Below are 26,588 nucleotides of genomic sequence, written 5' to 3' on the forward strand. Positions count from 1 at the left end.
TGTCTTCAGATCAGGAGGCAATATGCACACAAACAAAAGAAGAAGAATGTGAAAGTGGAAACTGATAGTAAAAATTACTAAAATATTGATCTGATTCTCATCCACACTAATCATATTGCTTATGAAGATACATATTTAGTCTTATAGACTACATTTATGCTGCCTTTATGTGCTTTTTTTAGCTTCAAAGTTTTGGTAAAATTGTTCTATTAAATTGTATTGAAAGGACCTACAGAGCTGAGATATTCTTCTAAAAATCTTCGTTTGTTTTCAGCAGAATAAATAAAATCATACACATCTGGGATGGCATGAGGGTGAGTAAATTATGAGAATTTTCATTTTTAGGTGAACTTTCCCTTTAACGCCGTATCTTGGCGCTATGTCAACTGACCTATACTACTATGTCCGTTATTTCTAGTGCAGCATATGACATATAAGAAAATGTGGGACAAATATATGACAAACTAAAAAGGCAACACAACAGGAGTTTGAAAGGAACAATTTAACATCAGAGCTGTTACTGGCTGTTCGTTGGTTGGTTTTCAGGCATTCTCACTGCAAAAACGTCACTACCCAGAAACACTTCTAACTTCACTTATGACGTAATCCTCCACGGCTTCCGTAGGATGTCGTGGCGCTTGTTGAGTAGGAAGGCGAAAGTACAGCGACTCTAAATAGAAGGATAAGCAGACAGACATTTGTTCTATTACGCTTAAACTACGGTGGTCGTTTATCATAATCATATTGTTAAAAAGATTCCTGGGTTGATAATGAGGCGTGCAGGTTTGGGTAAGCATATCTCCACGTTAATATGTCTGAAAAAGCTAAAGCTAAGCTATTTTTTTCAAATCAAGATTACTCAGTAGCTCGTTAGCCGATATTAGACTTTACATTCAATGACCAAATCCTGCGTTATGACATGAGGAAATTCTAGATAAATCTGTAAATCTAAAATACGAGGCTCACTACAAAACACTGACTCTACCTGTGTGACAACGGTCAATAATAATAATTAGATAGTCGATCAGGTTCTATAAGTATATAGAGACATTTAAGGTAGACTGTCAGAGTATGAATGGTGAAAATAGTGTTGTTTATTGTATTTCTATAGGTGAGGGGGGCCCTCAAGGGAATTACGTTGCAAGCGGATACAGCGTGTACGAGGAGGAGAATGAACATCTACAGGAGGGACTGAGTGCTAAAGTAAAAGCACTCAAACATGTGAGTGATGCTTGACATTAAAAACTTGTTTTCTCAATGTTCCTTAAGTACATAAACAAGTTCTAACCAAGTTTGTTCCTAAAAGTTAAAAAAAAAATCCCAAAGTTTAAAATTGGCTACTTTATATTTCTTTTACAGCTATCAATTGACATCGGAAATGAAGTCAAATACCAGAATAATTTGTTGGGAGAAATGGTAAGTGGTTAGAAATTAAGTTGGTCAGAATCTTAACTATTAAAGGTGATACTCGTAGGATGATTCCTCAGAACCCCTCCCAGTCTGTAACGCTATCAAAACAACCAACGGAAGACAGGAGGAGTTTTCAGGAAACCAATGTTTATTTTTGCAATTCCTTATGGCGACGCTAGCGGCGCAGACATGAGACACTTCATTTAAGTCTTCTAATTAAAATACTCACCCGAATAGCTTTAACATCTCATGTTTGTGTCCCCTCAAGGACTCAGACTTTGATTCAACTGGAGGTCTTTTGGGAGCCACCATGGGTAGATTGAAGCTCCTTTCCAGAGGAAGCCAAACCAAGGTGTATTGCTACATGCTGCTCTTTGCCCTGTTTGTTTTTGTTGTCCTGTACTGGGTGATTAAACTGAGGTGATCTCAGAACTGATGAGATACAGGACCTTGAGGATCATTCTTCCTTACTTGCCATGCTCATTTGGGCTAGAGGATGAGAATCTTTTGCAGTGATGACGACTGAGATAATTAAGGAGTGTGAGGGTGCTCTCCATTGGACAATAGACAGAACTATTGAGAGACAATGCGCAATATGGCTTAAACCTGTCCTAACCCACCAAAATTAGTGACACCCTATTGTAAGGATAATACAAAGGTAACTTGACAAATACTGTTGAAGAATATGGCATAATTAGTATTCTCCATCCCTTCTCATTTTATTTAGTTATACTGGCCTGTTTAATGGGATTACTCGCCTACAAGTTTGTGCGCATACAGTTTTAATAAATTAAAAGGCTATATCAACCATTATTATTACATAAGCACTTTGAAACCATTTTAAATTTTAACTGAAGTTGGGTAGTGTAAACCGTATATATATAGTGTTAAAAGGTCTGAACGTAAGATTGTGAAAACCATGCTGAGATATTGTATGTGAGTTTATGTGCAAATAATATACTGTATAATAATCTGAAATCACCCCAAAATCCTATACAGTGGCAAGAAATAGTATGTGAACTCTTTCTGGTTTTCTGCATTAATTTGTCGTAAATTGTGATTTAATTTTCATCAAAGTCACATAGACAAAGTATGACTATATATTGAAGTATATACAAACAACAATGTGCTTAAACTAACAACACACAAACAATTATAGTCTTTAATGTCTTTGTTAAACACATCTCATTGAACATTCAAGTGCTGTGGAAAAAGTAAGTGAAACCTTGGATTTAATGACTGATCGGTCCTCCTTTGGCAGCAATAACATTCACAATTCATTTTAGACAGTTCTTTCATACAGAACTGCCTCAGCTCAATCATATTCTTTGGATGTCTGTCATGAAGGGCTCTCTTGAGGTCATTTCCCAGTATCTCTATTGGGTTAAGGTCTGGGCTCTGACTGAGCCACTCCAAAAAGTTAATTTTCTTTTTTTTGAAGCCATTCTTTTGTGGATTTACTTCAATGTTTAGGGTCCTTGTCCTGCTGCATCACCCCACTTCTACTGAGCTTCCACCCTGACATTATCCTGTAAGATATCTTAATTAACTTGGAATTAATTTTTCTCTATGATGGCAAGTGGTCCAGGCCCCGAAGCAGTAAAGCAGCACCAAATCATGATGCTCCACTGTACTTCATTGCGGTGATGTTTTCATGTTGGCATGCAGCACCTTTTTTTTTTAAGCCATACGTAGTACTGCATGTTCTTCCCAAACAATTCAGCCATAGTTTCATCAGTACACAAAACATTCTCCAAGTAGCTTTGTAGTGTCAAGGTGTTGTTTGGCAAATTTAAGGTGCGCAGCAATGTTTTTGTTGCAAAGCAGCTGCTTCTTTCGTGAAGCAGCTGCTTACCTGTTTAATGTTTTCTGTATAGTAGAATCATGATAACCAGTTCCAATGATTCCTTCAAGTTTTTAGCTGTCACTCTAGGGTTCTTTTTTTTACCTCCATTGAGCATTCTGTGGTGTGCCCTTTCAGTCATCTTGGTTGGACGGCCACTTCTAGGAAGAGTAGCCAGACACAGTACTAAACTATACATTTATAGACAATGTGTCTAATGGTGGACAAAATAACCTTTCCAGCTTTAGCTTTTGTTGACATCATTAGCCTAGGGGTTCACATACTTTTTCCAACCTACACTGGGAATGTTTGAATGATATATTCAATATGTATAAGAACAATACAATAATTTGTGTTATTAGTTAAATAAGATTGTGTTTGTTCATTATTGTAATTTAGATGATCAAACCAGATTTTAAGATGATTTTTTACATTAGCAGGTAATTCCAAAGTTCACATAATTTTGTCTTGCCACTGTATATTTCAGATATGTATTACATAATTTTTAGATGTTCTAGTTGAAGCCCTTTTTTCCTTCTATGGTTAAGATAATGCATGGTTTCATTTTTAGAGACTAATTTGTACATACATGTACATTTATGAGAGAATATTTACATAAACATTTCCTTATGTTGCCAAAAGCTTGAGTCCTGTTTTCATTAACTTATTAAATTGGGATCACAATGAGGGTGGAAAATGATCATGTTTTGCAAATATATGACTGTCTTATGTCTTATATGACTGATTTTGTGTTTAACTTTACTAAACCTCAAGGAACATGTAAAAAAAAAAAAAAAAAAGCATGTCTTGACTCCTTTAATGTTTTTTATGCATATTAACAAAATTAGACATGTACAGCTATATTCAGAGTTCACTTAGTTCTATTTTACAATTTACACAAACACAGGTTTTCGTCAACTATGTCTCTGTTAAGGCAACAATATGCACTGTTATGAAGGAGTATAATAACAATAAATTGGCTGCAAGTCATAAATGCTCCATGTGAAAAAATACTATAAAAGCTTTTAAACTTATTGATGCATTTCATTTTAGATTAAAAATTCCCTTTTAAGTGCACTTTTGCCCAAAATGAATTAATCCTGAAAATAATTATTTTTGAATTATTGGTCTTCAAAGATCAGGTTTTCCTGAATCATAAAAACTTTTAAAAGGGTGATTTCCAGACCTTGTAAAGTTCTGGAAATACAAAATATCTTAAAAAGGCATGCACATTTTTCTCTCCGCTCTAAAATATTAAGTTGGGTTTGAAATTGTTTTTGTTGAGTGTGATCTCTATAAAATGATTGTTAAAAATATTTGAAAAAATGAAGTGATGGAAATTTCTATAGTAAATGCAAATTTTGTTCCATTAACTCTTTAAAAAAAAAAAAAAAAAAATGCTATCAGCTAGTAGTTGTTTTTCCTGAGTGCAATCTTTATAGAATGTTAGAAATCCATATCCAGTAAATACAAATGTCTAAAAAAACGTCATGGAAATTAATTGGAAAAAAGGTGGAGGAACCCTGAAAGACACATGCAAGTCCAAACCTGTTACTTTTATAAGTCACATCACTAGGTGTCACTGCAGCTCTGGGAGCCAATGATTAAGGATTGAGGGCAAAAGCATGCATGTTCCCCTCAGTACAGACATTAGTGAACGAGAGAATCTGACCCGTAGAACCTGCTGACTTCGACATCACTGGTAAAGCCCATGCCACCCCAGTACTGCAGGCAGCTGTCGCCGAGCTCACAAGCCAGTCTTCCTGCCTTCAGCTTGGCCATCGATGCCAACTTTGTTACATCATTTACTTTAATGTACAGAGCTAATGTCAGTACACAAAAATTTATTAAACATCACAGGCATTTAACATTCAGTTTATTGTGGCATATGTTCAGAGGTTTCTGGACTGCTTGAAATTTTAATTTCACAACTTGACAGAGGTGTCAAGTTAATAGGCAAGAGGGAATGACTGCAAGCTAGTGTTTACTCCATTTCATTCCATTATTGATTTGGCAATTGTTAGCCTTGCAGTCAGCTGCTCTGAGACTTTGGGTCGCCAGATCCAAACCCATGAAATTGCATTGCTCCCCATCACGGATAACTGGCATATGAAATCATTCTGAAATAATTCAGGAAAGAGATGAACTAACCTGTGGCGCGATGCAAAAGGGAGCGCAACAGCTCAATCTCTGTCTCTAGCTCGGCTAGCCTGAAGTCAACTGACTGGTGGTACAGAATTGCCTGATTGAAGATCTTCCTCTGCCTGGTGTAATTAATGGACTCTTGGACAACTTTCTCCATCATTGTTAGGACTTGGAATAATTATTGAAAGTATGAAAATGTCAAGGCATTTCAATTTATTATACCAAAGGGAAAGATTCCAGTGTGTCTTCAACAAATTATATGATAGAGGAAATGTTTAAAGGATTGTCAATCCTGACAGTATCTAGACAGGAAGCAGGCAGAAATGTGTTGGCTGGTCATTTCAAAACATGTCTATAAAAACCATTGTTTTTATTGATAATAAAATAAATTAAAATATTTTCAGAATTACATAATTGGAAAAACTGAAAATAAAATAAATGTTAAACTAAAGTCAAATTTAAAGACAATTACTTACATTTTTAGTTTTTAATACAATGTAAATACATTTTAAACCTTTATGACAAGAAACATACCACTAGATAGCTATATGTCTACAGAAATGTAAGTGTTAAACATGTTAAATTAAATCAGTTGACGCATTAAATTTACCAGTCCTTAAATACTAAATCTAAAATAAAAAAATATACTGAAAAATAAAACAAAAACAAACTAAAAAACACTGAACTAAAAGTCATTGAGTAAAAACTAACAAAAGCTAAACTAGAAGGACAAATTTGAAATAAAATGGAAAAAATGTAATTAAAAAAAATATATATATATATATATAATACTCAGAGGAAATGCCAGATATTTATTAAACATGCGTGCGTGCACAGACACACGCACATACACTTTCCCTGAGAAAAGTAACTTGGCTTCACTATACGCACTCTTGCAACACTAACATTGACATGCTGACGTCATGCCCTTGCCAATCCCTAAACTCGAGAAATGTTTGACGTGCAATATTATGTGTGGGAGGCAGAAAGGATTACTTACTATTGGCCACCCCCCCAGAGTGGATCATCTGGTACATGAAGCCCATTCCCTCCTGCCCTATGACATTTTTAAAAGCCATCCGCACATCATCGAAAAACACCTCTGCTACATCTGAGGAATGCATCCCCATTTTATCTATCTTGCATGCAATATGAACTCCTGCAAACATAGGGCAAAAATTGACATGTTTCCTTTTAGCTAATAAATGACCACTTTTTAAAAAATTCCACAGTTTAGAAGGTTTTGTTTTTAGCTTTGTATACAGTCTTACCAGGTAGATTCATGGGTAAACAGATTAGGGATTTGTTCTTGTGTTGGCCAGGAGGCACATCCAGTCTGCTTGGGTGCCATTAGTGGTCCACATCTTTCCCCCATCAATTACATATTCATCTTCTTTGCACACAGCTTTAGCCTGGAGGAGAGAGTATATTTCTCAAACTGGACACAATTTCTTTAAAACAAAAAAATCTAGCTCCCAGCTTTCCCACACTTTTCGTCCTATGAATTTCTTTTCAATGACTTTTAAAGTTGATTAAACCTAAAATGTATACCTCATGTCTTTATGAATGAATGTTTCATTTATATAGCACATCCATCTGGATGATGCAACGGCAGCCATAGTGTGCCAGTACGGTCACCACACACCAGCTATTTGTGGAGAGGAGAGAGTAGAGTGATAGAGCCAAATAATGGATGGGGATTATTAGGAGGCCATGATTGAGAAGGGCCAATGGGTGGAATTTGGCCAGGACCCAGGGTTATACCCCTACTCTACAAGAAGTGCCCTGGGATTTGTAATGACCACATAGAGTAAGGACCTCTGTTTAACACCTCTAATGTCTCACGTCACTATACTGGGGCAGTAGGACCCACACAGACTGCAGGGTGAATACGACCCTGCTGGCCTCACTAATACCTCTTCCAGCAGCAACCTTAATTTTCCCCAGGAGGTCTCCCATCCAGGTACTGGCCAGGCTTAACCCTCCTTTGCTTCAGTGGGCAACCAGTCTTGAGCTACAGGGTGATATGGCTGATCTAGTCTCATGAACTTTCAGCGTAAAAATAATGAATCCTGTTGTAGATTTGTTCTGATTTGTTGCGTTACTACCTCTTTGATCTATGAAATATAAAATATCAAACTATATCAAAATATTTTTATTTGAGCATTTTCTAATTCTCTTATATTTTGAGAATTTGACTATCTGGGCATTTTGTAGATCAATTTATGATAGATATACGTGCCAGGTCTCTAAAGACAAAAAAAAAAAAAAAAAAAAAGAGTATTTGGTGAAATTCCCATGCATTTAAGGGTGAATTAGATAAGGATTCTTTTAGAAATAATTTTAGTGGGAAGATTTCGTATGTCAGGTATATTCTTAGGAAAGTTACTCAAGAAATAAATAATCCACTACATATAATTTTTTTCTTTTTTTACTAAAAATGTAATCGATTACTAATTACTTTCTAAGTAACTTATTAAGTTACTCTCTAAAACACTTTTCCAGCCAACAAATTCAAAATAATGTTTAGATTTCAATGTCGCACTCAAGTTATACACTCAGAACTACACTTTTCTCCCGACAATGACATTAAGGGGCACACACCCTTCAGTTATCACAGAAATGCATACAGAAGTACATATCAAAATAATTCATGTTTTTCATGTATTATACATAAACAATACTATTTTATAAATATGTGTAACCCAAGTAATGTACATTAAAATAATTAACTTAACTGAAAGTCAGTAACTAATCTGATTACAGGAGTTACACATTTTTTGTTACATGACTTTTTGAAATAAGTAATTACTTTGTAATCAGTTACACCCAATGCTTGTCAGGTGACAATCTTTTGATTTAACATCCTTAAATAATTATAATTATCAGTGAGTGCACAAATATCTCCAATAACGGACAGACTGATGTTATTAGCTGCTTTTGGGTAAGTTTTACTCCCTCACAAAGAACAATATCTGATTATATATTTTAGAGCAGAGTAAAACTAGAAAAAGATATATTCACTATGGAAATTTCCTTGATTTTCCAGGCATAAAATTTCATTTGTTTTGTAAATTCACTGATATTTCCAGGTTTTCCATGACCGTGGGGACCCTGACTCTGATTTCACCCTGAAAACAAGTTCGGAACTCATTTGCAACTCTAATAACCCTGTTGTAGCTAAGCCACTGGCAGAAAGAGTACCCTTTTTATTAAGGGCTAGAGTAATAAGGCTCAGAGTGACTAACTGGCTTTTACTTCATTACAAAACACATGAAAAATGTGTCTGTAAGCTCAGCATGGCAACTACATGGCCTAAAATACTTTAAAGACTTTATTTAAAAAAGTTATTATATTTAGATTTGCCTCTTGTGATGTTTACATCTTCTTTTAAAGACACCCTTGGCAATGTGTCTTTTCTTTTTGATACGGTATCTGCTTCAGACAAAAACTTAGTTGCAACATCAGAGCCAGCCTCTGCTTCACTCACCCCGAGGCAGGCCACTTTGTCTCCCATTATGGTGGGCAGCAGAAACTCTCTTTTGAGTTCTGCAGAGCCAAACCTACAATAGCGCAAAGGTTACAGTCACATCCTCACAGTTATCCAGCAGTCATTTCGTCAGTGTCATACCAACTGTAAATTAATCAGTTGAAATCTCATAAGGCAGCATGTGTTATAGTAGAGATTTACTTTTAATTACCAGCAAAGGCAATTTCAGACAAACTGTTCAACACAGCATAATCACAAAGGGTATTAATTGTAAAACCTGATTTTCTTAATCCAAAGAGCTAAAACGAATATGCACAGCTAAAATGAGTGTTTCCAGAGAGTGAACACAGTGCATGATTATCAACTTGATGACTTTAGAACAACCTGCAGGTGTCAGAATATGTCAAATGTGAAAAATAGCCACTCTAGTGCCCATTCGATGATAGGAGATTTAACCAGTTATTTTAAGGAATAGCTCACTCGAAAATTAATATTGTGTCACAATTTATTCACCTTTCCATTGTTTCAAACCCGATTGACATTTTCTTTCTTATTTGAAACACAAAAGATGTTTTGATGAAGCTCACACTCCATCTTCTCAATACAATGGCAGTAGACAGTGACTCACTTTAAAGCTTAAAGAACCCAAAAGTATCATAAAGTAGCCCATGAGATTTTGTGTCATACTCCAAGTCTTCTGAAGACATACAATAAGTTTTGGTGAGAAACAATCTAGGATAAGTAATTTATCAGTCAAGATTTTCACTGAAAAATGACTTGTTTTTCATCAAAACCTGCTATATGCCTTCAGAAGACTTGGAATATGAGACACAAGTCACATGACACAGGAACTCACACAGACTACTTTTATGATACATTTGGGAGCTTTTAAAGCTTTAAAGTAAGGCGATATCCACTGCCATTTTACTGATAAGAGGGACTGAAATATTAATTAAAACATCTTGCATATACTTTATCTAGGAAAATGAAAAACATTAACAACATGTATAAGTATATACAGTCAGAAACGGGGACTTTGCTAAGCCAGTCCATGTCAGCAAAGGCTTGTGAATATGCACCCTCATAGTTGTCAATATAACTTGAAATATACGTTGTTAAAGCCCTTCTCCTTTTTACTAGATAAAGCAACACCACTGTGTCTCAAGGTGTGATGGACATTGTTCAGTGTCATCAGCAGAACATGTCATCTTAACTGCATTTTGTCAGCATAGGAATAAATAGCTTCCAGCTATGCACCGGATTTAAATGCACCCCTGCTTACATAATGTAGAAGTGACCGTGCATGGAGTCTATTACCTTGCGAGTGCAGGTGTAGCTATGTCACTTTGAACTCCAATGGCCATGGGAATTCCTCCACAGTTGATGTTTCCCAGTTCTTAAGCAACACTGTAGCTGAAGTCTAGCCCCAAACCTCTGGCTGGATCTGTCCAGCAAACAGATCATCTTGTTAATGATCATGATTTAAGTTGCCTTTCAAATCTTGTATGGCTTTTTTTTCTTCCGAATTCAAACTTTTTTATTTATTGCAGAATGTCAAATCTGCTCATTTTAGTACAATGAATGTGAATGATGACCAAGGCTGTCCAGCAAGTTTGTTTTGTCTGCATAATGACGTATCCAAGTCTGTTCTACACACAAAGCTGTCATGGTTTCAGAAGACTTAAATAGTGCATGAGTTAACTTTAATGATCATCTTATGGTGCTACTCATGCTAATTATTTCCTTTTTTGTACTACAGAAGAAAGTAAGTCATACAGGTTTGGAATGACACAAGGGTAAGTAAATTATAACAAAATCTTAATTTTTGGGTGAAGAATAAAAACCTCAGTATTGATACACTGATCAAATATTCATCATGCAAGAGTCGTCTAAATTTTTCCAGTAATTTATGCAAAACTTGAGATGTCCTTTTCACATCCCTGTGGTCCATTTAGCCACTATTATAAATAACTCTTATGTGTAACGCAAACTCCATATAAGCTATTTCATATGACCTTGAGTAGGCGAATAAAGAATAAAAGTTTCCGAGGATAGTCTTGTCATGCATTTATTCATGCTGTTCCATGTTCTATGTCATTTAGATGACAAAATATTTTGAAAATAAGTAGAGGATTGTGTTTGGCTGAAGCAATAAGAATAATAAAGAAGTCCTGTAATGACAGTCATGAACTCTACACTCAACTGTCCCCAACAATATAGGCTGTTGTATTCTTTCATAAGGCCCTGGGATGGTTATGGGATAGATTTGCTGTAGCAAAATAAGGAAAGGAGAAGCCAGAGAGCAGAGGAAACAGATACAGCTGAACAGGAATAGCTTAACAGCAGAGAGGTAAAACAAACAGCTAGACAGATAACTCTTAATAAAACCAGAGAATGAGTCCAATACAATGTGATAGTGTTCATTGCTAGGTGAGATAAACCCTATAGAACATGATCCTGAAGACCATAAAATAGTCTTAAGTGGAGAATGTGTGAGCCAATCACAAATCCCAAATCTTTTCTACTGATGTACTCTGATCCACATACTAAAACAGGGCATCTTAACAGGTGGGTCACAGGTCTGTTTCTCTTTTTTAAAGCAGGGAAAATACAATGCTAAATACAAATAATAAAATGCAACTAACCATATAAACGTGCATAGTTTCAATAGTAAAGTTAATAGACTTAAAGAAGAGAGTACCTTTTTTTCCATTTCTTTTTTTATTGATGTTATTAACTGTATGGTTATTTGGCAGAAATTCATGTCACTTGGTCGGAGTTAGATGCAAACCACTGTACTAGCTAAAATGTTTTACGAATACTGTGTAATAGTCAGATATACAGTTTATTTATCATGAAATACTATGATATCCAGTTGAAAAAAAAAAAAGGAAATAGGATGTTTAATGTCAAGTGCCAACAATCATCACAGAGCTTTAGGGAGATGTTAGTTAATGGGAGGTATGCAGTTGTGCCATGGCCAACATTAAAGATGTGTGGAGAATGATTCTCTCAGTAGTGTAATCTCACAAGGGTCCACATATTTCATTACTTGAGTAAATGTCAGAGGACTGGACGGTTTGGATAAGAAAGGAGCCTTAGTGCCTTATCTGTGTTGAGGTTGACAGGAGTTGTTACACCAGTGTTCTCTAATATTGTTTAGTTGCAGCCAAGTTGTAAAAGCTGTGATTGCTAAAGGCAGAGGTTGAAACCACCAAACCTCTTATAAATCAGAATAAAATGTGTCTATTTTTATTTTATTTAATAATTAAAATAATCAAAATCCAAACCTAATACAGAATTTCAACACCTTTTGACCAATACATTTCATTGATTTCTACAGTCGTGTGAATACTGGATAAGGATTTTTTTAAATCACTTTGTAGATTACGCTCACAAAAAACTATTTCTAGTCTAATGAAACATATTAAAGCCCAACATAGCTTGACAAAATATATTATTCAATACAGAAATTTCTGTGACTTTTCCATTACATTTTAAGATTCTAATTTCCAAATTTAAAGGAAACGTTCATAAAAATGAAAATGGGTCATCATTAACTCATCTCATGTAGTTCCAAACATGCATGACGTTCTTTCTTCTGTTTTGGAACACAAAAAGGAGAAATGTTCGTGACTGACAGGCTCAGTAACCAATCACTTTTGTAGAATATTTTTCCCATTTAATGATAGGGGATGGTTTTTACTATAGAAACCATATTTTAACTTTGAGACTGGTTCGAGCTGATGGCTTTCAGTTCTTAACTGACAGATGTGGAACCTGACATGGTGTTCTGCTGTTGTAGCTCATTCTTCTAGCACCAACAATCATGCAATGATCGAAGTCACTGAGATCACATTTCCCCATTGTGATGGCTGAAGTGAACATTAACTGAACCTCCTAACCCATATATGCATGATTTTATGGATCACACTGCTGCCACATGATTGGCTGATTAGATAATCACATGAATAAGTAGGTGTACCGGTGTACATAATAAGGTGGTTGGTGAGTGTGTATATATATATATATATATATATATATATATATATATATATATATATATATATATATATATATAGTCGGTGAATGTACATACAGTATATATATATATATATATATATAAATATACATATACTGTGTTATGGGGAGCATGGTCATGTGTCTGTCTGCAGGAGAGGGAGACCTGATAAGATCTTCAGAGGACAGAGAGAGTGGCTCAGAGCAAAAGTGGAGGAAAGACCGGCAACTAAAGGCAGAGAGTGTGTTCATTCAAAGCCCTATATTGAGTTGGCCACTAAGATACATTTTCATTGTGTATGTGAAGCTAAAGTGTATGTGAATAAACACTCAACTGTTCACTGTCTCCTGACTCCTCCATTTCCCCTGAACTTAACTTTATCACAGTGAAACCAAAACCCAGCTTTGGAGGAGAACGCCGTTATGGAGTCCTCATCACTGTGTGAAATCTTCAGGACCCTCGCCAGCATCCAGCAGAACCAACATCAAGCCCTCATGGAGGTACGCCTGGAGCAGGAACAGCACTTCCAAGTCATGCTCCAGGTACAAGCGGAGGACCGACAGGTGCTCCGGAACCTGATCACCAGAAAGGGGGCTGGCATTGTGACCTCCCCGGAGCACACCCCACCTGTGGTCCTGATGATAATGGGGCCAAATAATGATCTGGAGGCCTTTCTCGACCTGTTCGAGAGGACAACCGAAGTATGGAAGTGGCCTCCTGACCAGAGGGCGGCCCGCCTAATACCCTTACTCTCTGGGGAGGCGCAGCTAGCAGCATAGCAACTTCCTGCCGCCAGCCTCCTTAACTACACCCATCTGAAGCTTTGGTGGATTTTGGTTGTTCCCAAACCTCTATCCACCAGCACTTGGTGCAAGGCGGAGCACTGGGTAAGAATAAACAGGTGAGGGTGAGTTGTGTGCATGGTGACATTCACAAGTATCCAGTGGTTACCATTAATATACGATTAAGGGCTGCGGTTAATTCCCGCCTCACCCATCCACTAATTCTGGGAACCAATTGGCTTGATTTTAAAAATGTATTGAGGGTAATGTGTGTGGATGGGTCCTGCAAAGTGCTGTAGCGGTGTGTGACACTATGGCTAGAGAGGTGGTGCCAGGGCTGTCGACTTCTGCTCCGAGTCAGGATGACACAGTCGGAGAATTCCCATACTCAGGGGCTTCCCTGAGGGGGATTTCCCTCTAGAGTAGTTGCATAATGAGTCCCTCAAGCACGCTTTTGACCAAGTGAAAGTGATTGATGGTCAGCAGCTCCAGCTCCAGCTCACATATCCATTCTTTTCTATTATTAAAGAGCGGTTGTATCGAGTGATGCAGGACACTCAGACCAAAGAAAATACAACTCAGCTATTAGTACCAAAGAGCTGCCGGGAAACACTCTTCTAGGCGGCTCACTATATACTACTATAACAAAATGGCTGGACATTTAGGTCATGAAAAGACTTTGAATCGTATAATGGCCCGTTTTTTCCGACGGGCATTCACGCCGACGTACGCAAATGGTGTGCCAGTTGGTGTATCCAACGGCCACCCAAAAAGAACCATGCACCCTCTGCTGTTGATCGAGGTCCTCTTTGAGAATTGGCATGGAACTCTTCAGGCCATTAGAGCGGACTGCACGCCAGCATTGTAATGGTGGATGAGATATCCGGAAGAAGTGCCCCTACGCGACATTTCAGCACACAGTTTTGTGGACGCACTCTTCAGAATTATCTCCTGAGTGGGGATCCCAAAAGAAATCCTCAATGACCAAGGCACAACATTCATGTCACGTACACTACGCGATCTGTATGAATTATTAGGTATTAAATAAATTGGCACAAGAATTTATCACCCACAAACTGACGGGTTGGTTGAACGATTTAATAAGACCTTGAAAAACATGATTCGTATTTCGTACACGAAGACAATAGGGATAGAATTGGGATAAGTGGCTCAAACCCCTGCTGTTGGCAGTACGAGAGGTCCTGCAAGCCTCCACAGGGTTTTTCCCATTTGACATACTGTATGGGCGTTGGTCGCGAGGTGTGTTCAATGTCATACAGGAAGCTTGGGAAGAAGGGACTTCGAATAGCAAAAAACTAATTCAATATGTTCTTGATCTTATATCAAAGCTCCACACTTTGGGGCAGGTAACACAGGAGAATTTCCTCCAAGCGCAAGAACATCAACACCGACTATACGACAGGGGCACTCGTCTATGGGAATTTGCACAGGGAGATAAAGTGCTTGTATTGCTGCCCACTTCATGCTCCAGATTACTCACCAAGTGGCAAGGACCCTTTAAGGTCACACGATGAGTTGGAGATCTCGATTATGGGGTTAGCTGAACGGATAGGGGAGGGGCACATCAAATCTACCACCTCAATCCATGGAGGGAGGCGGTACCTGTAGCCTTGTCGATGGTAGATCCAGCTCGGTCCAGAGTTGACTCCCAAAACAAATTAATTCACCCCGGTCTCCTATGGAGACCACCTCTCACTGTTGCAACTTACAGACATTGCCCGGATGCAAGCTGATTTCACAGACATGTTTTCACATCTTCCCGGTCGCATGAACCTCATAGAGCACCATATTGAGACCACCCTGGGGGTGGTGGTTCGTAGCCGCCCCTATCGTCTTCCTGAACACAAAAAAAATATTATTCAGGTAGAAATAGAGGCAATGCTGGAAATGGGTTTAATACAAGAGTTACCCAGCGATTGGGCCGGCCCGGTAGTTCTGGTACCGAAGAGTGATGGCTCGTTCTGGTTCTATGTTGACTACAGGAAAGTGAAGGCAGTGTCCAAATTTTATGCTTTTCCAATGCCACGAATTGACGAGTTACTCGATCAGATTTACTCAATGCTGGATTTAACAATGGGTTATTGGCAGATCCCTTTAACTCCAATATCCTGAAAAATTGCTTTTTCCACACCATTCGGATTACACCAATTTGTGACGCTTCCGTTCGGTTTGTTTGGAGCCCTGGACAGATTTCAGCACCTCATGGACAAGATCCTCAGACTGCCGATGCATATATAGATGATATCATCATTTATAGTAATGACTGAAGGCGGCATATGCAAAATCTGAGGGCTGTCCTGAGAATGCTGCGGCAGGCGGGACTCACGGCCATCCCAAAGGAGTGTGCAATTGGGAGGGTGGAAGTTACATATCTGGGATAACACTTGGGTCACGGGCAGATGCATCCACAGGTTAATAAAACTGCAGTGATTGCAGCTTGCCCAAAACCCAAGATCAAAAAGGTGGTAAGGCAGTTTTTGGGGCTGACTGGCTACTACCGGAGGTTTGTGCCTAGTTATTCTGATGTCACCAGCTTTGACTGACCTTACTAAAAATGGAGCTCCCAATCCGGTCCAGCAGACAGAGTCGTGCCGACAGGCTTTCCTTAAGGTAAAGTCCACACATTGTGGGGGGGCAACTGTTAAATAAACCTGACTTACAGGCGGTTTCAACGGCAACAACATAAACAAACGTTACTGCGCATGCGCGCTTTAGTGGCCAAAACGTAACTTCCGGTAGAATCAATAACAACAGAGTTCATAGACAGTAAAAGAAACAAGCAAATTACATTAGCTAGCAGGCGAAGCTTCATCAGGACCACAAGAAACTGCTCGGGAAGGGTAAGTATGGTTGATGATGCGTTACATGTTGTTGTCAGGTAAGTGAGGAGGGTGAAGAACACAGAAGCAGATGGTAGACCAGTGTAAAAATGAGTGTGCTTGTTATCATTTAAAATAAAATCGGACGGACTGCCAAACATATGATCTTGTAGTCGCTTTTCTTGAGATTCCAGTTTCTTCTCCAGTGAAGCCATTTTTCTTTTTAATTCAACATTTTCATTTTGTAGCTGGTCAATGTCTGCCATTGACAGATCTGTACCCACAGCAGTGTATCCTTCTTCAGGGTCAGCATGGGTGACCTCTAAGGAAGGTGAATCCATAGACTCAACCACAGATGGTCTCCTCTGTCTCCTCTGGTATCGCTCCAACTTCTGTGAACCATCAATGGTGTTTTTATGAGCGAAAATTGATGGAACATAATCTGGATGGCATGGGTCCACTGATGGCACACCTAAAATAAAGACAGAAACAGTTTGTGTTGACAGTATTGCACCTTGCTAAGCATCATACATACATGCTTGGTATAATCCATAACTTTTCTGGTTTCATGTGCATTTCCATGATATTGATTACAACTTATTGATTTAAAAAATATTAGTAGCCTACTAGTACAATGAAATTAGGTCAAAGTCAAATTTATTTCACAATGCACATCGTTTTAAAGCTGCTTAACAGATAAAATATATCAGTGAAAATGTAGTAAAAGTCCATATTTAGTACTTCATTTAAAGCTTCATTAGAAGAGCTTTATTCAGCATTATTGTATTTATGTCCCCAGGGAACAAGCCAAAGGCTGACTGTTAGTTAAATAATGTAGGTTATTTGTAAAGCATTGATGGAAAAACATTGTGGCTCTTATGTTTGATAGATATCAGGTATCATAACGCTAGTTTAAATCATATCTAAAGCGTATCAACTACAACATTGGGCTAACGTTACTGTGTAAAATTATTGTATACAATGTTAGCTACGTGTGTAGTAATCAATTTAGTTAATACATAACTATTGCAGGCTTGTTACTGGTCAGCTAGCTATTATCTGTTGCTTATCATGAGTTTGTTACCTGTAACGAAGTGAGTGCTACAGATCCTTGAATTCTTGCCTGGCTGCCAAGCCTCTCTTCGCACAGCGGTGATCCATGCTCGCCATCTCCCTTCGTTTTTAGGAAACCGAAACATTTTTATTTTCGATAAGGTATTTGTTCCAGAGGTCAGGTTGCATCCCACAGCACAACAACCTGAGCCCAACTTCAGTCTACTCATCACCTTAATTTTAACTGCGTTTGTAGTCGGCGCCATACTTTGTTACCGATAAACAAACACAGACCGGAAGTTAACTTCGGGCCAGCGCGTAACCCTGGCAACGCGCGTGCGTCCAGATAAAACCGTCTTATTCTGCAGATGGATGCATCTGACATGGGGTTGGGCGGTGCTCTCGCAGGAGTTGGGAGGGGAGGAGGCTGGCCGGATGTTGCCCCGGCCTGAGTAAGAAAGGAACAAGGATAAATAATTGTACCCCCCATGCAATCCCTGGTGATGTTGAATTTGATCAAACACACAAAAATAGCTACAAAAAACTTCATAGAGTGAATACACATGACAGAGATTAAAAAATAGAGAGCAAAAATAGCTGGAGAAAAAGATCTTAGTCCACAGTAGGCAATTCAACTGAATAGATTTTATGTCACTGTTTAAAGACTTACAGGAGTATCAAGTGCTGCATTTATCATATGGTGTTAGGCTGTAATGATTACCCTGTCTTGTCTCTCTGTTGCCCTCTTGTTTTCCATCTTGTCACTTTTTCACTTAGTTTTCACTTTGTTCCCTTATTTAACTCCATAGTCCACCCTGTCTTGTTTCACTGTTGCCCTCTTGTTTTCCTTATCTCTTTTAGTTGTCACTTTAGTCCCGTATTTGATTCCATAACCCTCTGTTAGCGTTCGTGCTCATGTTCATTGTTTACACCTGCACTTGTTAAGTTGCCTTTGGTTTCTGTTAATCACCTTGTTATCCTGTTTGAGTTCTGTTCTTTCATTGGCCACCTATCCTATGTTTGTGTATTTATACCCCGTGTCTTTGTTCTGTCTTTGTCGATCGTTGTTTGGTGTAAACCCGGTATGTGTTCCCTGCCCAAGTTCTCCGTTTGATCCTTCGTGTTTTAGTTAACGGTTTTATGCTTTATTTCCCCATCGTGGGTTGTTTGTTTGTTTCTCTTCTGTTTATTCAAATAAAGCCTCAGCTGCGTTTGGATCCGTAACTCCTCGTCTGCCTCGTTACTCCAACATTACATAGGCACTGCCCTGAGTAATAATATTCTGTCTAGGACAGCCTCCACAAGCCCTGTTTTAATCCAGCCTGCTAATTCAGAATGTCGGTGTCAGCATTTCTTAATACAGGTGGTCCCTCTCCTCTGACCTACAGATTTATATAGCCGTTTCCCCAAGTGGCCCAACTGAAAATGATTATTTTATTATAAGGCTGCAATTAAATAAATAAATAAACTTCCTAATTCTTGTCCTATTTCTTATCAGTTTCTAGTCCTCTTTTCTGCTTATTAAATCTTTTGTTGGAATGAACATCTGTATATGTAGTTCAGAAGATACATTTATATTTTATTGGTAATATTCAATGCTGGTTATTGTTACTATTTTCATATGAATCCATCTGTACTCAAAGTCTTAAGGCTCTTAAAGGGCACCCTGCAATCCCTTCTTTTTCTCTTCTTTTGTGAAGATGGCTACTCAGAACTTTAATGAACTCTGCTGTTATTAAATTTATCCTTCTCATACAAAAAGTTATAGTTCATGTCTTCAACTAGAAACTTTTCTTGTGAAAGAGGTCAGATATTATTCACACATTTTTTTTTCAGGCTGCTGTTTTAATCTAAGTTTGAAGTATAAGATCTGCTCAACGACGGGCTTGTTGACTCCCAAAAATCCGCCATTACCCAGGATCTTGAAGAGCTTATGGGCAGGAAATTGCCCTTCTTCCTCCCATTTGTCTACTTAAGGGTTGATCTCTTGATTATCTGTAACACATTCAAACACAGAACAGTATACCTTTATTGAGTAATGTAAACAAATCTGAATGTGACCTGGCTAAGTAGCCAATGTTTATACGTTTGAAAGGGAATTGTGTATAACAATGTTTAAAAATTGATTCCAGCAAAGCAAGATATCTTGGAATAAACTCGCAGGCAAAGAATACATTCATGACACACAGGATATAGTGCTTTAGAACAACAAAAGAAACTGTGACATGGTCTAAATGTTCTGGCCTTATATAGTTACCTTAACCCAGTAACGCCCAAATCTTTAAAAAAAATTATTCCACCTTATTTCATAGGTCATTTAGAACCACTCAGAATTTATAAAGTTAAAGTGACCCATCAAAACAAAATGAGGAATTGGATTAATGAAATGCTAAACAGACATTCCCACTATCAGGGAATATATCTAACAAGTATTTTCCCACTGCAAAGCCTTTTCATATTTAACATGAAACCAAAATGTACCCTATTTACTTTCATAATGCACATTCTTGTTCTTACTGTGCACAATTCATCAGGGGATGTTATTCCAAATTAAAAAGCTGCTTGTACAGACTTTATAATCTGTTTTTAAAATGCAATTAGGCCTGCCTGTGCCACCTCTGAAACAACTTTTCTTTTGGCTAAAAATAAAAAAGCTTCCTTAATGTTGTTATTTTGGACATACACTCACCTAAAGGATTATTAGGAACACCTGTTCAATTTCTCATTAATGCAATTATCTAATCAACCAATCACATGGCAGTTGCTTCAATGCATTTAGGGGTGTGGTCCTGGTCAAGACAATCTCCTGAACTCCAAACTGAATGTCAGAATGGGAAAGAAAGGTGATTTAAGCAATTTTGGTTGTTGGTGCCAGACGGGCCGGTCTGAGTATTTCACAATCTGCTCAGTTACTGGGATTTTCACGCTCAACCATTTCTAGGGCGAAAATGCCTTGTTGATGCTAGAGGTCAGAGGAGAATGGGCCGACTGATTCAAGCTGATAGAAGAGCAACTTTGCCTGAAATAACCACTCGTTACAACCGAGGTATGCAGCAAAGCATTTGTGAAGCCACAACACGCACAACCTTGAGGCGGATGGGCTACAACAGCAGAAGACCCCACCAGGTACCACTCATCTCCACTACAAATAGGAAAAAGAGGCTACAATTTGCAAGAGCTCACCAAAATTGGACAGTTGAAGACTGGAAAAATGTTGCCTGGTCTGATGAGTCTCGATTTCTGTTGAGACATTCAGATGGTAGAGTCAGAATTTGGTGTACACAGAATAAGAACATGGATCCATCATGCCTTGTTACCACTGTGCAGGCTGGTGGTGGTGGTGTAATGGTGTGGGGGATGTTTTCTTGGCACACTTTAGGCCCCTTAGTGCCAATTGGGCATCGTTTAAATGCCACGGCCTACCTGAGCATTGTTTCTGACCATGTCCATCCCTTTATGGCCACCATGTACCCATCCTCTGATGGCTACTTCCAGCAGGATAATGCACCATGTCACAAATCTCGAATCATTTCAAATTGGTTTCTTGAACATGACAATGAGTTCACTGTACTAAAATGGCCCCCACAGTCACCAGATCTCAACCCAATAGAGCATCTTTGGGATGTGGTGGAAAGGGAGCTTCGTGCCCTGGATGTGCATCCCACAAATCTCCATCAACTGCAAGATGCTATCCTATCAATATGGGCCAACATTTCTAAAGAATGCTTTCAGCACCTTGTTGAATCAATGCCACGTAGAATTAAGGCAGTTCTGAAGGCGAAAGGGGGTCAAACACAGTATTAGTATGGTGTTCCTAATAATCCTTTAGGTGAGTGTATAATAGCCCTAAAATAGCCAAAGTAAACATGTCTGACCAGGCACACAGCTTCCTTCTGAGTCACTTCGAGAATCCTGTGTTGTAATAACATAACCATTGTGAAACGTATTGAGCATTACCAGCAATTCTCATGTACATTTGTCTCACTATATAAAAGCATGGACAAAAACATACATTCCTGATAGATGAGTGACATAACATTATAAACTACACCATTTTCAAGTTCAGTGGAAAAATCTAAGATATATGAGACATAGTCTGGAAGTCTCGTTCAATCATTATTTTGTGTTCTATAACAAGAAACATGAAAATACCCATTCTGAGCACCTCTTTCAAATGAACTCAAAACCCAAAAGGACAGTGATGGAAAAATACGCCAAAAAGGAAGGGTGTTCTCACCCTGACTGTACCCACAAGGTGACTATTAATGCATTCCATCTTACTCCTGACGTACAGATTTGAGAATTGTTTGGTGAGATCCAAAACTAAGATTAATGATTTGTCAACACATTATGCACACAAGAGACATGGCCATTCAATTAACCAGAATAACAGAGTAAGTGATGTTTCCGGAAGTGGTAACCCTAGTTTGTGCACGAAACACAAGATACACTCATTATTTCAACCTGAACATATCTAACATGACTTAAGTGTTACGCAAGATTAATACTGAGAAGAATTTAACTGGAATCATGAAGAGGTCATCTTGAGAAGAAATGCATTTTATTTGAAAATACTTTCAGCATGAGCAATCAAAAGCTTCCTAACAAACTTGTTTTCAATGTTGCACTCTCTGGTGATATCTTTAAAAAAAAAAACCTGTCCCTCAAATTCACATTCGGGCATTGTACTCATTATCTGTTTCTTTTTCCCACTTTCTCATACTGACCCATTACATGATTCTGACACATTTGAACCCACTGGCAACAACATAAACAAACGTTACTGCGCATGCGCGCTTTAGTGGCCAAAACGTAACTTCCGGTAGAATCAATAACAACAGAGTTCATAGACAGTAAAAGAAACAAGCAAATTACATTAGCTAGCAGGCGAAGCTTCATCAGGACCACAAGAAACTGCTCGGGAAGGGTAAGTATGGTTGATGATGCGTTACATGTTGTTGTCAGGTAAGTGAGGAGGGTGAAGAACACAGAAGCAGATGGTAGACCAGTGTAAAAATGAGTGTGCTTGTTATCATTTAAAATAAAATCGGACGGACTGCCAAACATATGATCTTGTAGTCGTTTTTCTTGAGATTCCAGTTTCTTCTCCAGTGAAGCCATTTTTCTTTTTAATTCAACATTTTCATTTTGTAGCTGGTCAATGTCTGCCATTGACAGATCTGTACCCACAGCAGTGTATCCTTCTTCAGGGTCAGCATGGGTGACCTCTAAGGAAGGTGAATCCATAGACTCAACCACAGATGGTCTCCTCTGTCTCCTCTGGTATCGCTCCAACTTCTGTGAACCATCAATGGTGTTTTTATGAGCTGAAAATTGATGGAACATAATCTGGATGGCATGGGTCCACTGATGGCACACCTAAAATAAAGACAGAAACAGTTTGTGTTGACAGTATTGCACCTTGCTAAGCATCATACATACATGCTTGGTATAATCCATAACTTTTCTGGTTTCATGTGCATTTCCATGATATTGATTACAACTTATTGATTTAAAAAAATATTAGTAGCCTACTAGTACAATGAAATTAGGTCAAAGTCAAATTTATTTCACAATGCACATCGTTTTAAAGCTGCTTAACAGATAAAATATATCAGTGAAAATGTAGTAAAAGTCCATATTTAGTACTTCATTTAAAGCTTCATTAGAAGAGCTTTATTCAGCATTATTGTATTTATGTCCCCAGGGAACAAGCCAAAGGCGACTGTTAGTTAAATAATGTAGGTTATTTGTAAAGCATTGATGGAAAAACATTGTGGCTCTTATGTTTGATAGATATCAGGTATCATAACGCTAGTTTAAATCATATCTAAAGCGTATCAACTACAACATTGGGCTAACGTTACTGTGTAAAATTATTGTATACAATGTTAGCTACGTGTGTAGTAATCAATTTAGTTAATACATAACTATTGCAGGCTTGTTACTGGTCAGCTAGCTATTATCTGTTGCTTATCATGAATTTGTTACCTGTAACGAAGTGAGTGCTACAGATCCTTGAATTCTTGCCTGGCTGCCAAGCCTCTCTTCGCACAGCGGTGATCCATGCTCGCCATCTCCCTTCGTTTTTAGGAAACCGAAACATTTTTATTTTCGATAAGGTATTTGTTCCAGAGGTCAGGTTGCATCCCACAGCACAACAACCTGAGCCCAACTTCAGTCTACTCATCACCTTAATTTTAACTGCGTTTGTAGTCGGCGCCATACTTTGTTACCGATAAACAAACACAGACCGGAAGTTAACTTCGGGCCAGCTGTAACCCTGGCAACGCGCAAGCGCCCAGATAAAACCGTCTTATTCTGCAGATGGATGCATCTGACATGGGGTTGGGCGGTGCTCTCGCAGGAGTTGGGAGGGAGGAGGCTGGCCGGATGTTGCCCCGGCCTGAGTAAGAAAGGAACAAGGATAAATAATTGTACCCCCCCATGCAATCCCTGGTGATGTTGAATTTGATCAAACACACAAAAATAGCTACAAAAAACTTCATAGAGTGAATACACATGACAGAGATTAAAAAATAGAGAGCAAAAATAGCTGGAGAAAAAGATCTTAGTCCACAGTAGGCAATTCAACTGAATAGATTTTATGTCACTGTTTAAAGACTTACAGGAGTATCAAGTGCTGCATTTATCATATGGTGTTAGGCTGTAATGATTACCCTGTCTTGTCTCTCTGTTGCCCTCTTGTTTTCCATCTTGTCACTTTTTCACTTAGTTTTCACTTTGTTCCCTTATTTAACTCCATAGTCCACCCTGTCTTGTTTCACTGTTGCCCTCTTGTTTTCCTTATCTCTTTTAGTTGTCACTTTAGTCCCGTATTTGATTCCATAACCCTCTGTTAGCGTTCGTGCTCATGTTCATTGTTTACACCTGCACCTGTTAAGTTGCCTTTGGTTTCTGTTAATCACCTTGTTATCCTGTTTGAGTTCTGTTCTTTCATTGGCCACCTATCCTATGTTTGTGTATTTATACCCCGTGTCTTTGTTCTGTCTTTGTCGATCGTTGTTTGGTGTAAACCCGGTATGTGTTCCCTGCCCAAGTTCTCCGTTTGATCCTTCGTGTTTTAGTTAACGGTTTTATGCTTTATTTCCCCATCGTGGGTTGTTTGTTTGTGTTTCTCTTCTGTTTATTCAAATAAAGCCTCAGCTGCGTTTGGATCCGTAACTCCTCGTCTGCCTCGTTACTCCAACATTATAGAACGATCGACCGCACATGGATCCAGCAGCTATCCGAGCCAAATGTCTGCTGCTCAATTTGCAGCAAGAGCACTACCCGCTCGTAGACCACGCTCGCTACTTCCTCCTCCTGGCCAACGCTACTGACTTCCCGGACTCTGCGCTGATGGTCTTCTTCAGGGATAGCTTAAATCCCTCGCTGAGGGAGCAGGTGCCACAGGCAACGCCCGGCAGCACTCTCTGCGACTACCTGGAGATGACCCTACTAGCGTGCAGCTCACCGCACCCTGTCACACCAGCCCCACCTGTCAGCGAGCCTGCCCCCACGCCAGTCGCCTTCCATGAGCCAGCGCGGCCCACTGCATCTGCCCGGAGGAGGGAAAGAAGACGGTCTTCCGCCTCCCGGCCCGCGCCAGCCCCGGTCTGCGAGCCTGAGCCCCCGCATGTCACGGTGAGCGAGCTAGAGCCCCCGCATGTCACGGTGAGCGAGCTAGAGCCCCCGCATGTCACGGTGAGCGAGCTAGAGCCCCCGCATGTCACGGTGAGCGAGCTAGAGCACCCGCATGTCACTGTGAGCGAGCCCGAATCCTCGCCAACCACGGTAACCCAGCCAGAGCCTGTAGCCCCAAATGTCAATGAGCCAGCGCCTGTAGCCTCGACCGTCCCTGAGCCAGCGCCTGTAGCCTCGACCGTCCCTGAGCCAGCGCCTGTAGCCTCGACCGTCCCTGAGCCAGCGCCTGTAGCCTCGACCGTCCCTGAGCCAGCGCCTGTAGCCTCGACCGTCCCTGAGCCAGCGCCTGTAGCCTCGACCGTCCCTGAGCCAGCGCCTGTAGCCTCGACCGTCCCTGAGCCGGCGCCTGTGGCCCCGATTGTCCAAGAGCCAGTGCCCAAAGCCACGACCGTCCAAGAGCCAGTGCCCAAAGCCACGACCGTCCAAGAGCCAGTGCCCAAAGCCACGACCGTCCAAGAGCCAGTGCCCAAAGCCACGACCGTCCAAGAGCCAGTGCCCAAAGCCACGACCGTCCAAGAGCCAGTGCCAGTAGCCTTGACCGTCCAAGAGCCAGTGCCAGTAGCCGTGACCGTCCAAGAGCCAGCGCCTCTCGAGCCTTCCAGGGCTCCTCCTCCCGAGCTTTCCAGAGCTCAGCCACCCGAGTTTCCCGAGCTTTCCAGAGCTCAGCCACCCGAGTTTCCCGAGCTTTCCAGAGCTCAGCCACCCGAGTTTCCGAGCTTTCCAGAGCTCAGCCACCCGAGCTTTCCAGAGCTCAGCCACCCGAGCTTTCCAGAGCTCAGCCACCCGAGCTTTCCAGAGCTCAGCCACCCGAGCTTTCCAGAGCTCAGCCACCCGAGCTTTCCAGAGCTCAGCCGCCCGAGCTTTCCAGAGCTCAGCCACCCGAGCTTTCCAGAGCTCAGCCACCCGAGCTTTCCAGAGCTCAGCCACCCGAAGCTTTCCAGAGCTCAGCCACCCGAGCTTTCCAGAGCTCAGCCACCCGAGCTTTCCAGAGCTCAGCCACCCGAGCTTTCCAGAGCTCAGCCACCCGAGCTTTCCAGAGCTCAGCCACCCGAGCTTTCCAGAGCTCAGCCACCCGAGCTTTCCAGAGCTCCGCCTCTCGAACCTACCAGGGGTCCGCCCCTCAAGCCTCTCGAGCCTCCCAGGGCTCCACCTCCTGAACCTCTCGAGCCTACCAGGGCTCCGCCCCCTAAGCCTCCTACGGCTCCACCCCCAGAGCCTTTCGAGCCTCCTGCAACTCCGCCTACGGGGCCTCCTACGGCTCGCCTCCAGAGCCTCCGATTGCTCCGCCTCTCGATCC

The 26,588-nt window shown here is 40.1% G+C and overlaps 2 protein-coding genes across 2 annotated transcripts in view; one reads left to right on the forward strand and one right to left on the reverse strand.

The window, feature by feature from the left end:
* The first annotated feature begins 627 nt into the window (after window positions 1-627).
* On the forward strand, window positions 628-4,011 carry bet1 (Bet1 golgi vesicular membrane trafficking protein). Its single transcript, XM_052092742.1, has 4 exons — window positions 628-789; window positions 1,112-1,221; window positions 1,360-1,416; window positions 1,679-4,011. Exons 1-4 carry the CDS (start codon window positions 771-773, stop codon window positions 1,832-1,834), a joined length of 342 nt encoding a protein of 113 aa, XP_051948702.1. The 5' UTR covers window positions 628-770; the 3' UTR covers window positions 1,835-4,011.
* An 892-nt stretch (window positions 4,012-4,903) lies between these two features.
* Window positions 4,904-26,588, reverse strand: part of zgc:85777 (uncharacterized protein LOC405871 homolog) — a 29,027-nt gene continuing 7,342 nt past the window's right edge. Inside the window, 10 exon segments of the mRNA XM_052092332.1 lie at window positions 4,904-5,076; window positions 5,405-5,566; window positions 6,399-6,557; window positions 6,670-6,714; window positions 6,717-6,815; window positions 8,852-8,961; window positions 10,206-10,320; window positions 12,101-12,110; window positions 19,464-19,579; window positions 22,771-22,963. Coding sequence (XP_051948292.1) covers window positions 4,904-5,076; window positions 5,405-5,566; window positions 6,399-6,557; window positions 6,670-6,714; window positions 6,717-6,815; window positions 8,852-8,961; window positions 10,206-10,320; window positions 12,101-12,110; window positions 19,464-19,579; window positions 22,771-22,963 — 1,182 coding nt within the window.

The sequence above is a fragment of the Xyrauchen texanus genome, chromosome 26 (assembly GCF_025860055.1).
Source record: "Xyrauchen texanus isolate HMW12.3.18 chromosome 26, RBS_HiC_50CHRs, whole genome shotgun sequence".
Lineage (NCBI taxonomy): Eukaryota > Metazoa > Chordata > Actinopteri > Cypriniformes > Catostomidae > Xyrauchen > Xyrauchen texanus.

What these genes read in the sequence shown, in the direction of transcription:
- bet1 (XM_052092742.1), top strand. An exon ending in AAGTAAAAGCACTCAAACAT is followed by an intron (nt 1,222 to 1,359) that starts GTGAGTGATGCT and finishes TTTCTTTTACAG; the next exon opens with CTATCAATTGACATCGGAAA. An exon ending in ATAATTTGTTGGGAGAAATG is followed by an intron (nt 1,417 to 1,678) that starts GTAAGTGGTTAG and finishes TGTCCCCTCAAG; the next exon opens with GACTCAGACTTTGATTCAAC.